Raw genomic sequence first — 22,342 nt, forward strand, 5'->3', positions numbered from 1 at the left:
GGGAAGGGAGAAGTAGATTAGTCAAGACGCTTGCATGATGTGCAATGCGACCCCCTTTTTCTTTTTGGTATTTTACTAGTCATCTGAAGAATTTCAAGGAACAGAGAGAAAGTTGACCTCTTTTGCATTCATTATGGAAAGGTCACTGCTGCTTAATGAATTACTGCATTACCTTTGTAATTAGTGTCGTTTGTCTTGGAAAAAACTAATACAGTGCCTTACCTTGAATTTAGTAAGGAAATAGACTTTTAACATTCTCAGCAGGCTGACAGCAGGACTGAGTTTTAGAATAAATAAATCTAAATCTCTTAGTAGATGAAGACTGGACATTCTTCCCTTCTAGTGAGATAGATACATGTTATATTTCATTTGGCCTTTATCTCTAAAGCCTGCAGAATTTCAAATTGCAGATACTTGCCTAGGAATTCTGGAAGTTGGACTCCAGAACCTGGAAGGCAAATAGTGATTTTAAAAAATTACTAGTATGGAAAATAGTCTTCTCATTTCATTTCCAGCTCTACATCAGAAATGGTTTCTGTATGTGTAGCATTCATTTTCATCTTAGCACAGAATTTTTCATTTTTGGGAAAGGAGCCCAGATTTTATACATGGAGTCCTCAACTTACAACAGTTCGTTTAGTGACTTATGACTGTTTTTCACACTTAGGTCTGCTACAGCGTCTTCATGGTCATGTCATCGAAATTTGGGCACTTGGCAACTGGCATGCATTTATGATAGTTGCATTGTCCCAGGGTCATGCGATCACCATTTGTAACTTTCCCAGCTGGCCTCTGACAAGCAAAGTCAACAGGAAAAGCCAGGTTTGCTTAATGACTGCATAATTCACTAAACAACTGGAGTGATTCACTTAACAGTTGTGGCAAAAAAAGTCATAAAATAGGGCAAAACTCATATAACAACTGACTTGCTTAGGAATGGAAATTTTAAATTTACTTATAAGATGAGGACTACCTGTAAAACAGATTTACAACAGATCAGTAGATCTACACCAGGGGTCTTCAAACTTGGCCCTTTTATGACTTGTGGACTTCAACTCCCAGAATTCCTCAGCCAGCTTTGCTGGCTGAGGAATTCTGGGAGTTGAAGTCCACAAGTCATAAAAGGGCCAAGTTTGAAGACCCCTGATCTACACTAAGAAAAAATATGAGTATGAAACCACTTTGGTTTTGGATAGAAACTGGTGCTTATTTATATATTTGTAAAGTCTATGTGCTGTATTTCTAATTCTTTTAAAAAATAGAAGTTGGATAAAATTAATAGTAAATAATAATGGTCTGTAACTTCTGCTTAAGCAGAAAATATTTCCAATTAACAGTGCTAAATATACAGCTTAGGGGATTCCAATAAGTTTATCACTCAGATTTTCTGTTCTTAATTTCAGTTTCAGTTTCAGCATATTTCACATTCAGTAGGTCTTTCATTCACCTGATAATGGAAGATGTGAATTGGCTACAATAATATCATGTGAAATTATACATGTGCTTTCAAAAATAAGGTATATATGCCAGTTTTCTAACATGTAAAGCAAAAAGGAAGTCAATAATTATATTCACATCTAACAGTTTTTAATCCCTAGGTAAGAAGGTTTTTCAACTGGCAAGAGCCAGGTTTGCTTTAGTAACTCACCCAGTCATTATAGTACAATCTGTAAATTTATTGAATAAAGTGAGAAACATTAAAATTAAACAGGAACTTTAGTGAATATATTCCACGTACAGCTACTTCTCAACTTACGACCATAGTTGGGAGTTGGAGCCTTGATCATTGAGCAAAGCAATCATTAAATTAGATGTCATGTGACTGCTTCACTCAATGACTGTAGTCCCGGCACTCCTGGTTTGGGTTAAATGATCTTGCAGGTTGTTAAGCGGACAAAATCTCAAGTAAGGAGGGCAGAGTGCTTGAGAGTGAGGGAAGCTCTGGGAGGCTCGGCACAGGAATGTGCTACAGTATAGCCACAAAGCTGTATCCACCACGGAAGCCTCACTGCCAACCAGTCCACCAGCACAAATAAAACACTCCACTTGTCATTGCTTTCCTGCTGCTGTCAGGATTTTCAGCAGGATTTTCAGCCCTAGAGTGGAGGGCAAGAGATGAGAAGGAGTCCTCTCAGCACTGTTTGTGACCTTTCCTACCCTCATCGACTTTCTGAGTAATCATCAGGGAGGATTACAAATCATGATCTCAGGGCCCTTGGCAACCCATCATAAGTGCAAGTGGGTTGCCAAGCATCCAGATTACAATAACATGACCATTGGGGGGGGGGCTGCATCAGGCACCAGTCACAAATCCCTTTATTTAGTGCCATTGTTAATTTTGAAAGGTTGCTGAATGAATGATAAGAAATCAGGCACTACCTGTATGTTAAAATATTGCTGCAAAAATACTGATAGTATTTGAAGAGAATTCAAATACTAAAAAAAAAGAGAATTCTTTTCTGTGAAAAGCACACAAGACTATTCACATAGTTCTGCAAATTTTCCATTAAATAAATAAATAGTACATTCTTCTCCTCTCTCTTCAGTTGATATATCTGATGCCTGTCTACACACAGTGTTTATATAGAATTGCTGCTTGATTCATAGGTAGTAAGCTGAAGTAGGACTGTGATAACACATAAGCCAGCTCACATCAATTTAGAAAAGTTTGCTAACTGCATCCCTTGCTGAAAAGGAATGATTTGGTCATTCATGCCTTAGGACATTCAGGTTAGATTAAAATGCTCTGTATGGGCTTGGTTTTTGAAGAGCATTTTGAAATTACAGCTGTTTTTTAAGAATAGTTGGCTAGTCTTCCAGATACACTGGATGTGTACATAGCTAACAAAGAGCTTCTATCCAGTAATGCATGAGCATGTAATTTGTTTCTGAAATTGCATGTGACCCTCTAAGGCAGGGATGTCAAACTGCCAGCTCGTGGGCCGGACACGTCATGCGGAAGCCACGCCCACCCCATTGCCAGCAATGGCAAAACTGTCCCGATACGTTGGCAATGTCACGTGACGTCGTAAGTTTGACATGTCTGCTTTAGGGTATCTCACAACATTTTTGTGAGAAAAATTGGAATGCCGTGCGTGCCATCTTTTCTCCTGAAATAAACAGTCTTTTTAAAATCATCCTGAAGAGTCAGTTTTCCAGGTACATATAACTACAGTAAACTAAAACCACTACTAAAGTTTCTGAGCTGTGAGAGAAGAATGAATGGGAGAAGCATATAAACATAATATTTTCTACAGTTCATTAATATCCTAATAAATAAGGGTTACCCTGATGAGTGAAATGCAGCAATACGTGTGATTGCAAAAATTTATGTACTTGGATTTCTAGGAAAACAGCTATAGATGTTTTAGCAACTCAAAAGTAACCATGATTTGTAACTTATTTGCCAACTTTTTTGATAAGTTGTTTTAAGAAAAAAAACTAAAAGTAAAATAAAAGGTACATCAATTTAACTTGATGTTAGGAGCACTTTCCAAGGCCTGGCATCCTTGTGTTCTATGCCTTTATGCCTCTCCCCCCCCACCCCACTCAAAAAAAAAAAGGGTGTGAGGTATCTGTAGATTACTAAGAAATTGTCAATTACACTGGTTTTTCTTTTATGATTTATTAAAATAGTAGCAACACATTCTAAATTAAATTTGCTTAAGCCTTTTAAATGTTTTTGACATCAAGCATGTCCACTGAAAATATAGATTTTGTTCCTTCCCTAAATGTCATGCTATAAGTACAGTAAAATATTAAAATACAATTTTAATTAGTCTAGTTACCGTACTTTTCTATTTCTTCTATGCCTTGACTTGTAAAGAATACTACTAGCTGTTGCTAGGAAACACCTAATTGTGATATTAACTGCCAACGGTTGTCAGAAGGAATAGTAAATTCTTTTATCTTGTTAATAAAAATTACTGAGGTGATTGCCATACATAAATATTCCATTTTAATTTAACAATTATAATGCTGCAATATAGTTTGGCTTGCTATTAGACTTTTAAAAAAATCTGCTAAAGAGCTTTCTCTTGGCTTAAATATTAGCAACTTTTATTACATTGTGTTGAGGACTATCTTTTGGTATGCATAATGATTAATCATGCATACATATATATAAAATACTGGAATAATAGCATATATCACATGTAGTTATGTAGTTTCTGATTGCCAACTGCCAGCTTGATAATGAACAGTCAGTTCCACCCATATTTGAGTGGTTTTGATATGGTAAATGCTCTTCCCAGAAATAATAACAGCCATGTAAATACACAGGAAGGACTTTTACAAACAGGATATGTGTGTAGCTGGCAGTTTTTCTTTCTGATTTTTCTGTCACTTGATGTCATTTGAGAAGATCTTCCAGTTTCTATGACAGATTTTCAAGGAATAAAACAGGGAAACAAAGGATAGTAATAAACACTCTTAAGATGTTTTTTACTCTTTGGGTCTTTGGCCGAAAAAGCTGTTGGATAGTATGACAGCACTATCGTAAAACTATTATTGACAAATCAACTGTCATTTACTTCCGTTTTCTGGCAAAGAATGCTCACAATGTCCATGACTTATAACTGTAATTTTGGACTCAATTACAATCATAAGTGGATGTCTCCCTGTATAAGGAATATTGGTGAGAAGAGATCTGTAGAGTTAATACCTATTTTTGTATATATTTTAGTGAATGTAATGTTGGGAAGTAGTACATGAGAATGGATAGTGCCCACATGTTAACATTAAATATATTTTCACATGATATGTATACTAAATTTTACTTGTATATATATTTTGAACTCAGATATTGTTTCCTCAAAACTTATCATTTGAAGAAATTAAAAAATGTTAAAAAACAAAATTTCAGATAATTTAATAAGTGTTACTTATATGTTGGGATAAATATTTGTGGAACTAGAAGGAGACTTGCCATATTTTTTTGCTTTGTACTTTAAATATAAATATTAGGATTCAACTATTTGAACATAGTTGAAGTAATTGAGAGCTTGTTTCTATCTGTCTGTAATTTCAAAACATGTTTGGGGTACTGTTCTTTATGAGGTCTGATACATATCTGTCTGAGACCCTGAAAAATCACTGCTAATCAGGATTAATAATACTGGGCCAATCTTGCATAGATCATTTTTAGGAAATACTGCTTTGTACTGTACTAGTAATATTGTTCATTACTAGTCTAAAGTTGCCAGCTAGTGAAGTTGGCAAATCAGTTTTTCCATAAGACAATGATGCTTGTATGATAGCTTCTGTTAATTCATTCTAGTAGAGCAGAGCAAAAATGTGGTACATCTTCTTTGTTTAAAGCTTAAATATCTTCAAATCAGTCAAACTATGAAATCATTGTTTGATTTCATACATATAGTCTTTTGAAAATCTGAAACTCAGTTGCAAAACTTTGGTATAAGTAGTTGTTTCCTGGCTACTGCGTTTTTACAAATACAGCAGCATTGTGTGATAAAATAACTGTAGGGTGCCACATAGATGGGACCTCTAATGCAGTTTAAAAGCCTATTATTTTTCCCCCTGAGTGCTCTTTGTGCTCATTCCAAATCAGATTGTGAGCAAATTGTTGCCTTAATTTGATTTGGAGGCCCTAATGCAGATTTTACTGTGGAAGTAGGCAAGTTCCTAAGTTATACGTGTTTAACACCTATGCAATTTTATTTATTTTTTATTGTGGCTTTTATTCTATCTATCTACAATTTTCAGACCAAGAATGTTCCAAAATCTAAATTTATGGTAAAAATAAACTTCTTTCCCCAAGTGTTCTTATTCTGGTTTCTGATATCATGTATCTATCAAAGACATTTCTTGTTCTGCTACCCATAAGTCTTTATATGTGTGTGTGTGTGTGTGTGTGTGTGTGTGAAATGTTTGTGTTTCAGTTAAAACAACTGCTTAAGACACAGTTGGCCCAGGTTCGAATCTCAGAAGGGTATGGCTGACTGATGAGAACAAATAAGTGTGAAATGATCATATCTGTCTCCCTTTATTCTTTGTTAGCAAGCCAAAAAATTTACACAAATATGAGCTGCCACTGCTGTGGCTACTGCCTGTAGATGGCCTTGGGTTAGGCTGAAACAGGAAACAAGATTTGTCCCGTGTTTGGGACTTAAGCAAGTGCATTTTAAATACTTAACAAACATTTAACACATATCTCCCTTGCTTCTCAGCTAACAAAGAGAGAGAGAGAGCCTGTGGCCTAGGGGTTAAAACAACTGCTTAAGACACAGTCGGCCCAGGTTCAAATCTCAGAAGGGTATGGCTGACTGATGAGAACAAATAAGTTTGAAATGATCATATCTGTCTCCCTTTATTCTTTGTTAGCAAGCCAAAAAATTTACACACACACACACACACACACACACACACACATATATATATATTTAGACAATACACACAGAAATGATTAGCTTATTTATCGTTTACTTGTACTGGATACTTGCATTTAATAGTGTATTAATATTCTACATCTGTTTAAATTTCATGAAGGTTAGAACAGTTTATCTGCTGTTTTAAAGAGTAGAAGTTGTCCTAGACTAAAATAAAATAGTATCTAGTTCAGGGCTAGATCCAAGCTTATATAATTCTTTTTAAAATTATCTCAAAGCATATGAGAATGTAAAATGGTGTTTTAAAATTAAATTTAATGCATGCTTTACTATTAATGTTTTTTAAAGAAATAATAACGTAGGTTAAACATTTTGTTTCTAGTTTCCCTTTCTTAAATGTGTGTAGGTTCTTTTTTCTTTTGCAAATGGAATGTGATTGATAAATATTTGTTATAAAGAGATAATTCGGCTATTCAAAAGATAAATGTTATTTTCTTAAAACTGCTATCCAAATTTACAAAAATGTATAAAATGTATGATTAGACAATTTGCAAATCACCAAATATAAACGTTTCTTTCCACCATTTCCCCTTTTTAAACTTTAGCACATCCAGTCCTCCCATTTGGCCAGGAAGCACCTTTATCAAAAGAAATGGAGCTCTTCTGCAAGGTAGGTCAAAGATTCTTTGTTACAATAATTGTCATAACTTTCACATTGTTTCAGGAGAAAAGCTTATATTAGTGTTTTTATCCTTTTCCAGTATCTACATTCATATGTAGTATACTCATGAGCTCAGCTTGTTTTAACCTGAACTACTTTAGTATGCTATGAATGGATCTCTTTTCCTCCATCCATGGTTCACACAGCATGATACCTTTCAACTTGTGTTGATGAATAGTATAGTTTTGCTTCTGCATGTATCAGTGGAAAAATACTTCCAGCCGTAGTCGTGTGATAGCTGTATCTCAGAAGGTGATGTACAGTCGTTGATATGTAAGACATAGTCATTTTTTTTATTACAGGTAGTCCTCGACTTACAACAGTTCATTTAGTGACCGAAGTAACAGCGGCACTGAAAAAAGTGATTTGTGACCATTTTTCACACTTATGACCATTGTAGCATCCCCATAGTCATGTGATTTACATTTTGGATGCTTGATAACTGACTCACATTTATGATGGTTGCATTGTCCCAGAGTCATGTGATCCCCTTTTGCGACTTTCTGACCAACTAAGTCAACCAGATTCACTTAACAGCCATGTTACTAATTTAAGAACTGCAGTGATTCACTTAACAAATGTGGTGAGAAAAGGCATAAAATAGGGCAAAACTCACTTAATTCTCACTTTAAGATAAATTTTGGGCTCAATTGTCATATGTTGAGGACTATCTGTATAATTATGAGTATATTTCTCCAGTTCAGTACTGGAGGCAAGAATAGTTGTTCATAGTGAAGGAATGCTTGCAAGGTATTGTTGTTCTCTATATTTGTTGGTTTTCATTTTTCCTTTTGAATGATATTGACTAGTTATTATGGAGCTGAACTTGGAAATTAGATCGGATAGAATATGAAAGAGTTTTAATTTTTTTATTGTTGCATGCCAGATTTGAATCTTTGAGGGTTATATGGTTGAAATAATCTTATTTGAATTTAATTGTCAGTGATGGAAATTGATATTCTGTGTAATTTGAATGCTTTATTGAAAAGGAACTTTAATGATCTTTTGATAACTCTTGGGGAGATAGTAGGTATCCAGAATATCCAGCTGCTACTGCTTCATTCATGTTCAGAACATAGAGTAAAGCTAATTTTCTACAACCTTAAATATATTTTTAATTTCTGCTTTAATCATGTTGGTTAAAACTTGTGTCACTGTGTCATTTTTAAAGGCTTGTATCTTTAGATCGCAAAATACATCATAATAACCATATTAGATGACTGAATGGATACCAAACTAAAAATTGGTATCTAATTACCACTTACCTATATAGTGCTCAGAACAGGAATAAAAGACACCAAGTATTTTATTATTAATGTTATTAATATATAATGAACAAATACTGTTATTATTTGAAGAGATATTAAGAATTCCTCTACCCTTTAGGTTGTGGCAGAGAAAGACATCTTATACTTGAAACTTTTCAAATTTACTAGAACTGCAATCCTCTACATGTTTATTAGGAAATATATTATTTTTATCCAGAAGTCTGGATATGATTATGATTTATGTGTGTATATTGTTCATGTGTTCTTTCATTAATGTTTTTCATCTAGAATTTCCATTTTAAAGAGGTATAAACTATTAATGATGTATTCCTTATCAAATATATTTATGATCTGAATATATAGAAAATAGCTCTAGGAAAAAAGGAAAGAATGTCATAGAAGAGCAAAATAGAAAAGTAAATAAAATAGTATTATTGGTTCTGCCTATTTTTGATTCTTTTGTAGGACATAGACTTCTGTGAATATCGAACAGCATGGAAAGAACTCATAGGTGAAAACAAGAGAAAAAGCATAGATAGATAGATAGATAGATAGATAGATAGATAGATAGATAGATAGATAGATAGATAGATAGATAGAAAGAATTTAATTAAATAATTTAATAAAAAGGTTTAATTAATTAAATCTTTTAGGACATGGCATTTTAATAAGCTAGAATTTTAAATTCAGCAATGGAGTTATTCCTATTAGTAAACATTAATAGAAGTACCTTTGATACATTTCTTCCTTATGTACCTTCATTTTAATAGTAAAGTGTTATTAGTTGTTTGACCATTGGTTCATATGTCAATAGCTGTACAAATAAGAAACAATGCAATTACTTTGCAGTAACTCAGACACTTTTACAAATTACTGTTAATACAGTTTTTATTTGAGCAACTGAATATATTTAGATGCAAATGTAAAGCTATATTTTTGTATCATGAAAAATTATGTCAATGCAAAAAATGAACAAAACATAAAAACAATTGACCCATTGTACACATAGCTAGATCAGTTTACCAGAATTGACTACATGCATTTATTTCATTATGTTTTACCCAGGTTGATTATAGCTAGAGGGATAATGTGCTAGAATATTCAGAATCTCAATATTGTTTTTAGAATAGAAATGTAATGAAGTTTCCACGTTGATTACATAGCTGCCATCAGATATGAGGATTTTAATTAGCAAACAGGTTGTAACACATAATATATAACATTGTCAGCATAAGCGTCAACTGACTATATGTTTATTCGACTGGTTCCTTCTTAAATTGGTTTTGACTGCTCCAAATAATCTATAGCTTCAGTATTTTGATTGTTCCAATCCAAATAATACTAACTTTTCTGTGTAGCTGGACATTTTTAATTTATGGAGTGTAATATTTTAGTATTGTCAGAATGTCATTTGCTAAATTGAATACAGAGTGTTTTTTTTTAAATCAAAACATGGTACATTAACTAAATGCTCAAGATTCTGAAATTGTGTCTTCAACAATACAAGCAATGACAATTTCCTGTTATAAAAACAAGATTCAGAAGAGACAAAGGAACCCAAAATCAAATTGCTAAAATCTGATAGTTTGTAGAAAACACCAAGGAGTTCAAAAAAGATTTCTATTTTTGCTTTATTAAATATACTAAGGCTTTTAACTGTGTAGGAAACAATAAACCATCCTTAAAAACATAGGTACAATGGATTGCCTGAATATTTTTTTTTTAAATTTCATTTATATCCCGCCCTTCTCCGAAGACTCAGGGCGGCTTACAAGCTTAGCAGTAGCCTTCATTCTATGTATATGCCTGCTTATTAGGGCTTTCACACACACACACCAAGCGGCATTATTACAAAGTCAGCTTAATTGCCCCCAACAATCTGGGTCCTCATTTTACCTACCTCGGAAGGATGGAAGGCTGAGTCAACCTTGAGCCTGATGGGATGCGAACCTGCACTAATTGCAGGCAGCTGGTGTTACTTAAGGAGGCATTAGCCCACTGCTCCACCAAGGCTCTTTCAGAATATCCAGGCATACTGGATATTCTGAATTTATATGGAGTTGAGAATGCAACAGAATAGAATTTGGAGCAATTAACTACTGTGTTTCCCTGAAAATAAGACCTGGTTGTGTTTTGTTTTTTTTGCCAAGAAGCACCAAGTCTTATTTGTGTGTGTGTGTGTGTGTGTGTGTGTGTGTGTGTGTGTGTGTTTGTGTGTTTGTGTGTTTTCGACTCTGGGACCAACAGCCCTGCTCATCCGGCCCACTTCTTCTGTGGCCAAAGGAGCAGCTTCGTTCAGCATTGAGAATGGAGCTCTGGCCTGCATTTCACAGTCAAAGACCTTTCCAAAAGACCACTGCAGCTGAGAATCGAGCTATGGTTCAATCCATAGTTTGGTTCTCGGCTGCAGAGGCCTTCCAGAAAGGCCTCTGACTGCAAAATGCAGGCCTGTGGACACCACAGAAGAAGTGGACCGTCAAGGAGAGGCCTGTCTACAAGGTAAGTAGGTGTGGAGCAGCTGCACCCCTCCACCTCTGCCTTAGCTTGATTTTTAGGTGTGTGCCTTGCCCCAAAATTAGGGCTTATTTTGCGGGTAGGACTTATATTAGCCCCACTCCCAAAAGCCAAGCTAGGACTTATTTTGGGGGTAGGTCTTACTTTCAGGAAACACGGTAGTTGAAAATTGGAAAAAGAGTGTGCCAAGGTAATTGGGAGGAGGTGTGTGTCTGCCTGTGTGTTAGTCTAAACAGCTGGCAACAAGTCCATAAAGGTTTTTTTTTACTGTAAGACTTATATGCAGATTACTTCAGGAGAAATGCTGAACTATAAAAAATAGAAAATGAAATTGAAATTGTTAGGAGAAACATCAGCTAGTAATGCCATCATTATTTTTCTCCCCAGTTCTAATTTATCACAGTGAAAACTAAATATTCAGAAAAACTGAATGAAAGGTGAAATTGATGCCCCTAAATTGTGGTGCTGGAGATAACTGAGAATTCCTTTGCCTATACCAAATCACTCAAAACTAGGTGAAACAAGACTGCTCATTGCAGATCCTAATAATAAAGCTTTAATATTTTGGACAGATAATGCAAAGGCAAGACGCAATGAAAAAGACTCTGATGGCTGGAAAAATCAAAGAAAATTAAAAAAAGAAGCTGACAGAGAACAAGGTAGCTAGGTACTATCCTTGATAACAGAAGCATGAGCTTGAGCTTGAAAATACAAAGAAGCAATTACTGCAGGCAGTTCTAGTTAAATTATGTCCATTGGGTCATGTAAATTTATGGCAGTGGCCTTTAGCATACATAACTCCTTTCACAGCTTTGCTCTTCCCCTAGTTTTAAAATTGTTTGAATTATGATATACATGGCTGCCCATCTTAAAACATAATTCTGGGCAGCTCTCAGTGACAATAAAACCCCAAACTATAAAAATCATAAAAACACCACCAATCCCCACCAGCTCGATCATCTCCTAGGGATGTTCCAACAACTGGCCCAAAATATCCTCACTTTACTCCAGCATTTGGATAAAATTGAACTTCCTGATAGCCTTGTAAAAGACTGAAAGGGTGGGGGCCTGCCTGATCATTGGGGGGGAGGGGGAAATGGTGTTCCATAAGGTAGGGACAACCACAGAAAATGCACACTTCTGAGATCCCAACAGTTTAGGAAAGGGACCTGGAGCATGCCTTCCCTATCTGATCTGATGGGATAGGCAGATACTCTCAGAGAGAGGTATTCACATAGATAACCTGCTCCCATGCAGTGTAAGGCTTTAAAGGTGATAACCAGTACCTTGAATTACACCCAGAAGGGAGACTGTGTATGCATCTCATGCAACAGACTCATTACTTGGGTAAACCTAAAAGCGGTCAACATTCTGCACTGCTTCATTCTGACCAGGTTGTTGTTTCTGAATGGTTTTCAAGGTTAGCCCCATGTAAAGCAGTAAATCCAAATGGGAAGTGACTAAGAGATGAGTGACTGTGAGCCAGATTTCCTGGTCAGGAAGAAGCACATTTGGCTCACGAGATGAATCTATACAAAGGCTCCCTATGCACACCTGCCACCTCCTTGCTCACCAAACATAAGCTGTGAGTCTAACAAACGCAAATTGTGCACCAGCTTAGTCCATGGAAATACAACCCCATTCAGCGTCAAAGATACCCAGACTCTGAGGGGCTAAAAAGTCAAGGCTACTCCATCTTGCCAGGGTTGAACTGAAATCAGTTCTTCTCCATCGAAACCCTTACAGTCTCCAGACACTCAATCAACACCACAACAGCATCATCTACCCAGCAGAGTATGGAGATTTATAGCTGCATTTCATTAGTATACAAATCCATGGGGTCGAATGACTGCATCAGTTTCATGTAGATATCAAAGGGAGAGATGAGAGGACTAAGCCCTGAGGCACCCCACACTGTAGGATACTAGAGCTCTCCCCCCCAACACACACCAATTGGAACCATATCCAGAGAAAGGAAATGAGCTGCAAAACAATGCCTGTTACTCCCAATCTCCATAGATGGTCCAGAAGGATGTCATGGTTGATGGCATCAGAAGCCACTGAGAGATCTGGGAGAGCCAGGATAGTTGCATCACACCTGTCCTGAGCCCTACAGAGGTGATCCACAAGTGCAGCCAATGCCATCTCAGAACAGTACTCTCACCTGAACCCAGAGTGAAAAGGGTCCAGATAATCCAATTCATCCAGGCTCCTCTGAAGCTGAACACCAACCACTCTCTCAATAACCTCCGAAAAGGGGAGGTTGTAGACTAGACAAAAGTCATCTAATATTTTAGGCCCAAAGATGGCCTCTTAGGAAGAGGACATATCAGTGCCTCCTTCAAGACAGGCAATACCATCTCCTCCCTCAAAGAATCATTAACCTAACCACTGGCCACCTCTTGGGAGACCTTAAACAACCAAGAGCAGCATGGTCTAGAAACAGAGGCCAAACTCATTTCCTCAGGATCAGTTGGCTCAAACTTTCCAGATAACAAGGCTCACATGTGTCTCAGTCACTTCTAAAGGTCTGCCGAGTCAGAATCCAAATCCGAGCCAAAGTGGGTTTCATTGCTGAGAGAGAGCTAGAACAGTTTCCTGAGTTTTAGGCCCAGCATTTTCACCAAGTGGAACAAGTCCTATTGCAAATGCAATAACGGCAGAAAAATAGGTACACTTTTACACCCTTATTGCCACAAGGTAAGTCCTAATATAGATTCTAGTCTATAGCTCGATTAACTTCATTTTTTGTCTTCCTCCAGCAGTGCTATAAGTGTCTCTTTTCAATCCACATTAACCCTTCAGAGCAAAGGTGAAAACCGAGTGTTATGAGACAGGGTGGTTTATAGCAGTAGCATTTTCAGCTCCCTGGAAAGGTAAGACAAAAGAGTATGCTGCCATAAAAACGTAGACTCTATTTTCATGCTGCAGACCAGGAAAATACAACATATTACGGCAGCTTGTAATGCTGGCATTTATTGAATTTTCAGCATTTGAGAATTGCCACTTATCAAATTGCTACACAGTTACTTTAAATATGGGAGAAATATTTTTACTGTGTTTCAGAAATTTAGCTAGTTTTATTTGTGTATCAAATGAATGGCTTATTCCCTGTTAAAATTCCTCAGGGCAAAGTTTACCCTTTGTTTACTTAGCCTTGACAACTGACGGGAGTGATTACAGTACCTCAGCGTAGGTCAGAGTGCACTATGAATGTTAGGCTGGGTGTGTTTGGGCTGTAGTAAACTGAGTTTCTATGTAATGTTCAGGGAAAAAAAGCCTCTTGTTTTCCTGAAGTGTACCTTCAAAAATAAGTTTTGCTGATGACAGTGTTCCCTCGTCCTCCTTATGCCCATCCTCTAGGATGTAGTAATCTAAAGGAGACATGAAACAGCTAACAAAAATGATATGTTTAGATCATGGAAAAGAAGAGGTATATTTTGTAGAAACTGAATGTGGTATTTTTACCCAGCCCATACTCTCACAATGTGCATGCTTTGTTAAGCTGCTAATTTATCAAAACAATTCTTTTTAAAATGGGAGTGTTATTATTGATACACTTAGAAACTAAATGTAGAATGGAAATAAAAGAATATCAGTTGATACACCAAAGCTACTCAGCTTTAACTTTAAGGGAACTGTAGAATGCTCAGAATTTACCATAAAGAGAATAAACTGGCCCAACTACTAAACTACTAACAGTATATAACTAATTCAGTCAACTAAAATTAACAAATGGAGAACATTAAAAACCATAAAAGCCTGTTGCTGGCAGCAGTCCAGAAGACACAGGTTCCTAATCAGAGGAGCCTCTTTATTTTCATGTGTTGTCTCACGGTTTCCCGAGTGGGTACATTCCAGGTGTAGTGTTGTAACTATAGTTTTCCATATCATTTTGGATTGTACTGTCTTCTGCCATTCATTTATGTACCTGTATCCCATCTTTATTATTTTTGTAAATAACTCAAGGAAGGGTACATTACATTCCTTCTCCCTCCTGTGAAGTTGGTTGAGCTGAGAATGATTAGCCAAAGTCATCCAAATAGCTTTCATGCCTAAGGTAGGACTAGAACTCACTGTCTCCCAATTTCTAGCCTGGCACCTTAACCGCTAGATCAAACTAGCTCTAGGCAGTTGTACCCATTAAGAAGCTGAGAACCAAAGAGGCTACTCTGTCACCTTTTTCTAAGCCGCTTTGAGTGAATTTTTCAGACAAAATTCAGATTGAATTTGATTTTGATATTCACTTCACTATGCTTTTTGAGTTAACTTTCTCTTGTTTTGGTAAATTGTTAACATTAGCGGTAGCTTCCACTTTTGAAAAATCAAAATGCAGTTAGTTGAAATTATTTGTAGGTTATTCTTTGTTGCTGTTCCAAAAAAGGAGGGACAGGAAAGTTCAAGAATTGAACATTTATGTGCATAATGTTTAATTGTGGTTTAGCATTGCTTGCAAATCTTGCCATTGTACATGGAGAGCCAGACAAATTAGACCTATTAAATCACTGGTCTGGGGTTATTTAGGCTTCCCTTCATACATCAAGTTGCAAGTTGAAAAATCTGGTATTCTTCATCCTAAACATGTACGTGACACGAATAATCAGATAATAATAGGATTTGATATATTTGATATAAATTACAGTATTAGAATATTCTACATAGAATTTGTAATACATGTGTATTACATTTGTATTTGTATTACATTTAAGGAAATGTATTTAATATTTAAATTTTTAAAAATAGAAGTTCATATATGCTATACCTGTATTTGAAACCTTGGACACGAATGTAAGATATTGAGGTCCTCTATCAATTAAGTAAGATGGATAATTTATTGGAAATTTAACCATGTCTTGTTTCTTTTATAATGAATCAGATTTGTTAAATATTTTTAGTGAGGCCCTGAACCCCCACCCCAAAAAAAGCCCCAGAGCGTTTCCTCCTGGGTAAGCATTCTTCTCTGTCTTCTCATTTGTTTGCTCCCACAGTAGAACTATCAAACCAATTAGTATAAATTGAACTTGCGATAGTTTTTCGTTAAAGGAAGTATTATTTTGCATTCATATAATTTAAAATAACAATTTTTTAGTAAAAGAATTCTAAGCAGATTTTGGAACTAATTATATAAATAACCTTTCATGGGAATTAAATCATTTTGCATATCCTAAGTCATAATAGAGATTTGAGATATTGTGATTTCAGAAATTTGGCACTAGAAGGGACTAAAGTTTCTTATTTAGTGATGGAGTTGCCAGTCACAATTTGGGTTGTTAAGTGAGGACTACCTGTACTGGAGAAATGCAGTTGTCATAGATTGATGAAGATTCTCAATCTTCCAGGTAGACATGTCTGGATGTTGAGCCATGGTAACTGGGCTTCTTTTCTTTTTTGGTTTAAAATGTTTCACTGCTTATCCAAGTAGACTGAAAAAGCTACGAAACATTTCAAACAAACAAACTTGTTGGCATGACTCAACTTCCAGACGTGACTTTATAGCAAATTGGATAAAATAAAAAGGATTTCTTTTACAGTGGTAATACCCAATTTTTTAATGGGATATATCTCATTATTTTCCCTTTGTTAGAAAGATGATATCCAGGTTTATGAGATTTAGGTGGAGGGCAGATATTATTACATGTTGATATTAAATCCTCTACTGTCAAGAGCAAAGAACCAGGTCCAAACACAAATTTACTGATTTATTGCTCAAGCATATGCAGAGGAATCTTCTTAATTAATGGTTTGTACCTGGATAAAGCCAGATGAGTTTCAACAGCATTCAAGGGCAATTTGTCATTTTGTGACTGCACAGAGACTCTAAACCTATTCCTTGTTTGACTCATCCCCCTGACTCTTGCAGTGCTTGACTCAAGGGACAAAAGTGCATCTGGCTTGATGAAGATTAACAAATATATTACTGATTGGTGTTTAAATGGGAGACCACCTGGCAAACATGCAACACTTTGAATTCTGTGATGAGAGAAATATAGAATTTAGATCAGAGGTCCACAACCTTTTGGGCACCAGGGACTGCTTATGTGGAGAGGTTTTTCTGTGGACTGGAGGGGGCCTGGTTTTGTGTGCTGCCTGCATCCTGCGGATGGGGCCTTTCCTTGTTTGTGTGGACCGGTTGCTGGCATGCCACGGACTGGTACTGGTCCACGGACCGGGGGTTAGGAACCCCTGATTTAGATATACTAAATAATAAATTACATTCCTTTAATCAACGTTGACACATTACATAAGCTTTCGCTATTTATGCATCATCTCAAACAGAGAAAAAAATCATTCAAAAAGAGGGTGGGTTTGCATAATATTTTCATATACATACAGAATTAATCACTGTTATTTAATCAGAAATGCTATATATCTCATCACAATGGAGAAGATTATGGCCAAGTGTATTGTTTGCCTTCTTGGACTTCTATATGAATATTCACAAAGCTTTTGCTCTCTTTTCTTAACATTCTTTAAACTAATTTAAACTAAACCAACTTGACTACATAAAAAACTCTCTAATAGATTGAAAGAGAAAAAGGACAAGTATAAAAAATGGAAAGAGGGGCACATAACTAAAGCAGAATATCAGCAAAAAGCTGGAGCCTGCAAAGATGAAGTGAGGAAAGTTAAGACTCAAAATGAACTAAGGCTTGCAACAAAAATCAAAAATAACAACAAAAAAACCTTCTGTCAACATGTAAAAAACAAGAAAACAGTTAAGGAAAGGATTGGCCCATTAGTGGGAGAAAGTGGCAAGAAGGAGACAAGCAACAGGGAGAAAGCAGAACTATTTAACTCGTTTTTTGCATCCATATCTACACAAAGAGAAAAAACAGTCCAACCTATCAAAAACAGTACTGTAAAAAACAGATTAGAAACACAAGTTAAGGTAGGCAAGAAAATGGTAAGTGGGCACCTGACCACCCTAGACGAGTTCAAATCACCGGGACCAGATGGATTACACCCCAAGGTTCTCAAGTCACTGGCAGATGTAATCTCAGAACCATTGAACTATATCTTTCAAAGATCCTGGAGCACTGGGGAACTACCAGAGGACTGGAAAAGAGCTGATGTAGTTCCAATCTTCAAAACAGGAAAAAAAATGGATCCAGGAAACTACAGACCTATCAGCCTGACCTCAATACTTGGGAAGATTCTGGAAAAGATAAGCAACAAATCAATGAACATCTAGAAGGCAAACAAAGTCATTACCAAAAGCCAAGATGGGTTTGTCAAAAACAGATCATGCCAGACAAAACCTATTGCATTCTTTGACCAAGTGACAAAATTAGTGGACCAGAGGAATGCTCTGGATATAATTTATTTGGACTTTAGTAAGGCATTTGATAAAGTAAACCATTACCTACTACTTGATAAGATAGAAAAATGTGGGTTAGACAGCATCACCACCAGATGGATTCATAGCTGATTGACTGGCCAAACTCAGCATGTGGTCCTCAATGGAACTGCATCTACATGGAGGGAAGTGTGTAGTGGAGTGCCCCAAGACTCTGTTCTGGGCCCAGTGCTCTTCAACATCTTCATCAATGATTTGGATGAGGGGATAGATGTGGAACTCATCAAATTTGCAGATGACACTAAGCTGGCAGGAATAGCCAACACTCCAGAAGAAAGACTTAAAATACAGAAGGATCTTGACAGACTTGCACATTGGGCACTATCTAACAAAATGAAATTCAGTGGTAAAAAAAGTAAGGTTTTATATTTAGGCAAGAAAAAACAAATACACAGTTATAATATAGGTGGTACCTTGCTCAATAGTAGTAACTGTGAGAGAGATCTCGGAATCCTAGTGGACAATCGCTTAAATATGTGCCAGCAATGTGCTGCAGCTGCCAAAAACACAAACACAGTGCTAGACTGCATTAACAGACGGATAGATCACGTGATGTGTTAATACCACTTTACAATGCCTTGGTAAGGCCACACTTGGAATACTGCATCCAGTTTCGGTCACCACAATGTAAAAAAGATGTTGAGATGTTGAGAGTGCAGAGAAGAGCAAGAAAGATGATCAGGGGACTGGAGGCTAAAACATATAAGGAACAGTTGCTGGAATTGGGTATGTCCAGTCTAATGGAGAGAAGGATAAGGGGTGACATGATAGCAGTGTTCCAGTATCCTAGGGCTTGCCACAAGGAAGAGGAAGTCAAACTATTCTCCAAAGCACCCAAAGGCAGGACAAGAAGCAAGGGATGGAAACTCATCAAGGAGAAAAGCAACCTAGAACTAAGGAAAAATTTCCTAGCAGTTAGAACAATTAATCAGTGGAACAACCTGCCTCCAGAAACTGTGAATGTTGCAACACTGGAAATTTTTAAGAAGAAACTGGACAGCCATTTGTCTGAAATGGTAGGGTTTCCTGCCTGAGCAGGGGGTTGGACTAGATGACCTCCAAGGCCCCTTCCAACTTTATTATTATTAACTTTGACTATCTTTCATATAGAGGTAAAGGTAAAGGTTCCCCCGCACATGCGTGCTAGTCGTTTCCGATTCTAGGGGCCGGTGCTCATCTCCATTTCAAAGCCGAAGAGCCAGCGCTTGTCCGAGGACGTCTCCGTGGTCATGTGGCCAGCATGACTAGACGCCAAAGGTGCACGGAATGCTGTTACCTTCCCACCGTAGTGGTCCCTAGTTTTCTACTTGCATTTTTATGTGCTTTCGAACTGCTAGGTTGGCAGAAGATGGGACTAGTAACAGGCGCTCACTCTGCTATGCGGCACTCGGGATTTGACCCGCCAAAGTGCCGACCTTCTGATCGACAAGCTCAGTGTCCCAACCCACTGAGCCACCGCGTCCCGTGTTCATATAGATGTCACCTTCAAATAGAGAGTTGCCCTGCAGCAACTCCTCAAAGGTGGGTGAAGACTGTCCTATATAAAGTTGGTCTCATGGCTACACACTACCATGTGAACATTTAGACAGTACAGTGAGATTTCCAAAATGAAAATAGAGTCAGTGATTGGAATTGATGTTTTAAATGAAACATAGACCCTATGAAGCAAACATAACCTTTACTACAATTCTAAATTTGTGTTTATATTAGCTTTAATTTTTCTGGCTTCTTCCCCAAAATCCTGGAATTAAGTTCTAATAAGAATGCCAAGAATTATGTAACAGATCTACAATCATCTCTCAAAATTACAAGTGCCCAAGGAATGCTGAGGGGAAGAAGTAACTTGGTATACATTGGTAACGAAACTGAAATGGCTAAAATCCCACAGAGAGAAGTTTGCTAATGAATGCTTTAGCGCTTGCTCTGTTAGAAAATAAGCTATTTTTGCCTCTCAGTAGCTTGTTCCCTGTGCTCTTCATCTTACGAATTAAGCTTGATCTAATCTGGGTAGATAATTAGTTATCTTCGTAGAAAGAATCAAGCTATGGACTGGCAGTATCCAAATGCCGAATTTGCTGTCATAAAGTAAAAGGGTGCAATGTGATGAAATTCTTAATTTAAACTTTAAGGGTAGATTTTGTTCGTTTGTTGTCTTAAGGTCAGTGCTCTATTAAGCCTTTGATCCTCTGATTTAATAATTCGTTTCTACGACCCCTTTTCCAGGCCCTGTGACTTAAAAGTCATGTGATGTGTATAAACATGTTGAAGCTTGCTGTTTTATAAAACATAATAGTGAGCTAGAAATCTGTGTAAACATTACAAAAACAATCGCTTTGCATGCCAGAGTACCAGTCTTCTCAACAGCATTTTTTCTTGTGCTGGTATGCAAATCTGTCTGTCTGTCTGTCTATCTAATCTATCTATCTATCATTGCTTATTGTTTTCTACCTTCCCCTTTAAAAATGAATGTAGTTGGGGAAATAGCAGAGGTTCCATTCATACAGATAGTTGACCTCTACCAGCAGTTTCATGCTCATATTAATTAGCATAGGAGAGAGGAATGAGCCCTGAGGATCCCCATATTGGAGCAACTATCAGTTTGTTGTCACTCCTCTCAAAGGTACAGAAGCTGACACTGCCAATTTAGGAAAAGATAGAACTACTGCAGAACAATGCATCTAAGCCACATTCCTGTAGGCAGCCAATAAGAAACTGTGGTTGCTTGTATCAAATGCTGCTTGAGATCTAAAAGGACCTGATTGTTATTTCATTATTTCAGTCCCAGTCAACCACATCATACCCCTAAACACTTCTATATCCATCATTTCATTAAGTTACTCTGCAGTTGCTCCCTTCCCTAAAATCGTCTTCCACTAGGCCCCCAGGCAATAGGGGTGCATCCTCCTTGCCTGTATTTTCACTTCAGGATGGCCCACCTCCCTTGCCTCATGTCTAACCTGTGAGGCAATCCCAGATCATCATCTCACAGCAAAAACAAGTCAGCTGGACAATCTTCTAGAGTCCCAGGGGTAGGCAACCTCGGCTCTTTTATGACTCATGGACTTCAACTCCCAGAATTCTTGAGTCAGCTGCTGACTCAGGAATTCTGGGAGTTGAAGTCCATGAGTCATAAAAGAGCCGAGGTTGCCTACCCCTGTTCTAGACAAAACAAATTGATCACAAATTCAGAAGCAATAAACCCCAGCCAGGGAAGATGTTTAGACTTTCATTCTGTGTGTTCTCAGATGAGAGTGTGGGTTTTGTTTATGCATGCTTTCTTAGTTGTTTTACCTTAACATTAAATAAATCAAATAATTTGCAGGAATACCTCACAGAATTTTATGGAAATATAAAGTTTTAAGTCAAATATATTGTAAGTCTGTAGTAGGAGCCAATTTAAGAGATGTAGCTTACAAGATAAGTCTGTAAATGTAACAATTTATTGCCCATAATTATTTGTTGCAGTCATTTAGATTACTGCTGTAACTATGAAAGTGAAGCCAAGTGTTTCTAGTTTTTGATTTTTTTGCACTTGGCTTATTTGAAAACTTTGATTTCAAATTATTTACCGGACTTTTTAAAATAATCCAGGTACTAATGATCACATGAAAGAATAATACTATGTATTTGTATTAACTGTGTAAATTTAATTTTTAAATTAGGAGAGTTGTTCGAAGGAAGAGATTACTGCAGGATTTCTGATTCCTGCACTTTAAAATTAACAGCTCAGAGGCCGCTAAAATTGAACTGTATTTCAATTTATGAGTATATTTTATATTTATGAATGATTGACAATTGTCCTGCATCTATCGGGTGTATTCTGCCAGAAAATGAAATTGTACAGGAATAGAATCAATGTAGATATAGATGTGGACCTGGAACCCTGGCTAGGTTTGGAATATCAATCCTTTTTTTACATACCAGCAATCTGTAAAGGGTTTCCCTTCTATTAGAAAAGCAGCAGAATTGCACTTACTAGATTTGCTGAGTTCTTTCAAATAAGAGCAAATTGATAGATTATGCTGTACATTTTAAGTAATGATGAGTATGTTAGGATTATTATGGCATTGAAGGCCGGATGCTTATCTAATAATTAAATACAGCCTAACAATTAATGTTTGAACTGGACATGAGT

At 36.8% G+C, this 22,342-nt stretch overlaps 1 protein-coding gene across 3 annotated transcripts in view; it reads left to right on the forward strand.

The window, feature by feature from the left end:
* Nucleotides 1–22,342, forward strand: part of FOXN3 (forkhead box N3) — a 228,826-nt gene that overhangs the window by 131,293 nt on the left and 75,191 nt on the right. For all 3 annotated transcript variants that reach the window (XM_081322211.1, XM_081322212.1, XM_081322213.1), the window contains one exon: nucleotides 6,953–7,017. In XM_081322211.1, coding sequence (XP_081178337.1) covers nucleotides 6,953–7,017 — 65 coding nt within the window. The remainder of the gene's footprint in view (nucleotides 1–6,952; nucleotides 7,018–22,342) is intronic.

This window comes from Vipera berus (assembly GCF_964194415.1).
Source record: "Vipera berus genome assembly, chromosome: 1".
Lineage (NCBI taxonomy): Eukaryota > Metazoa > Chordata > Lepidosauria > Squamata > Viperidae > Vipera > Vipera berus.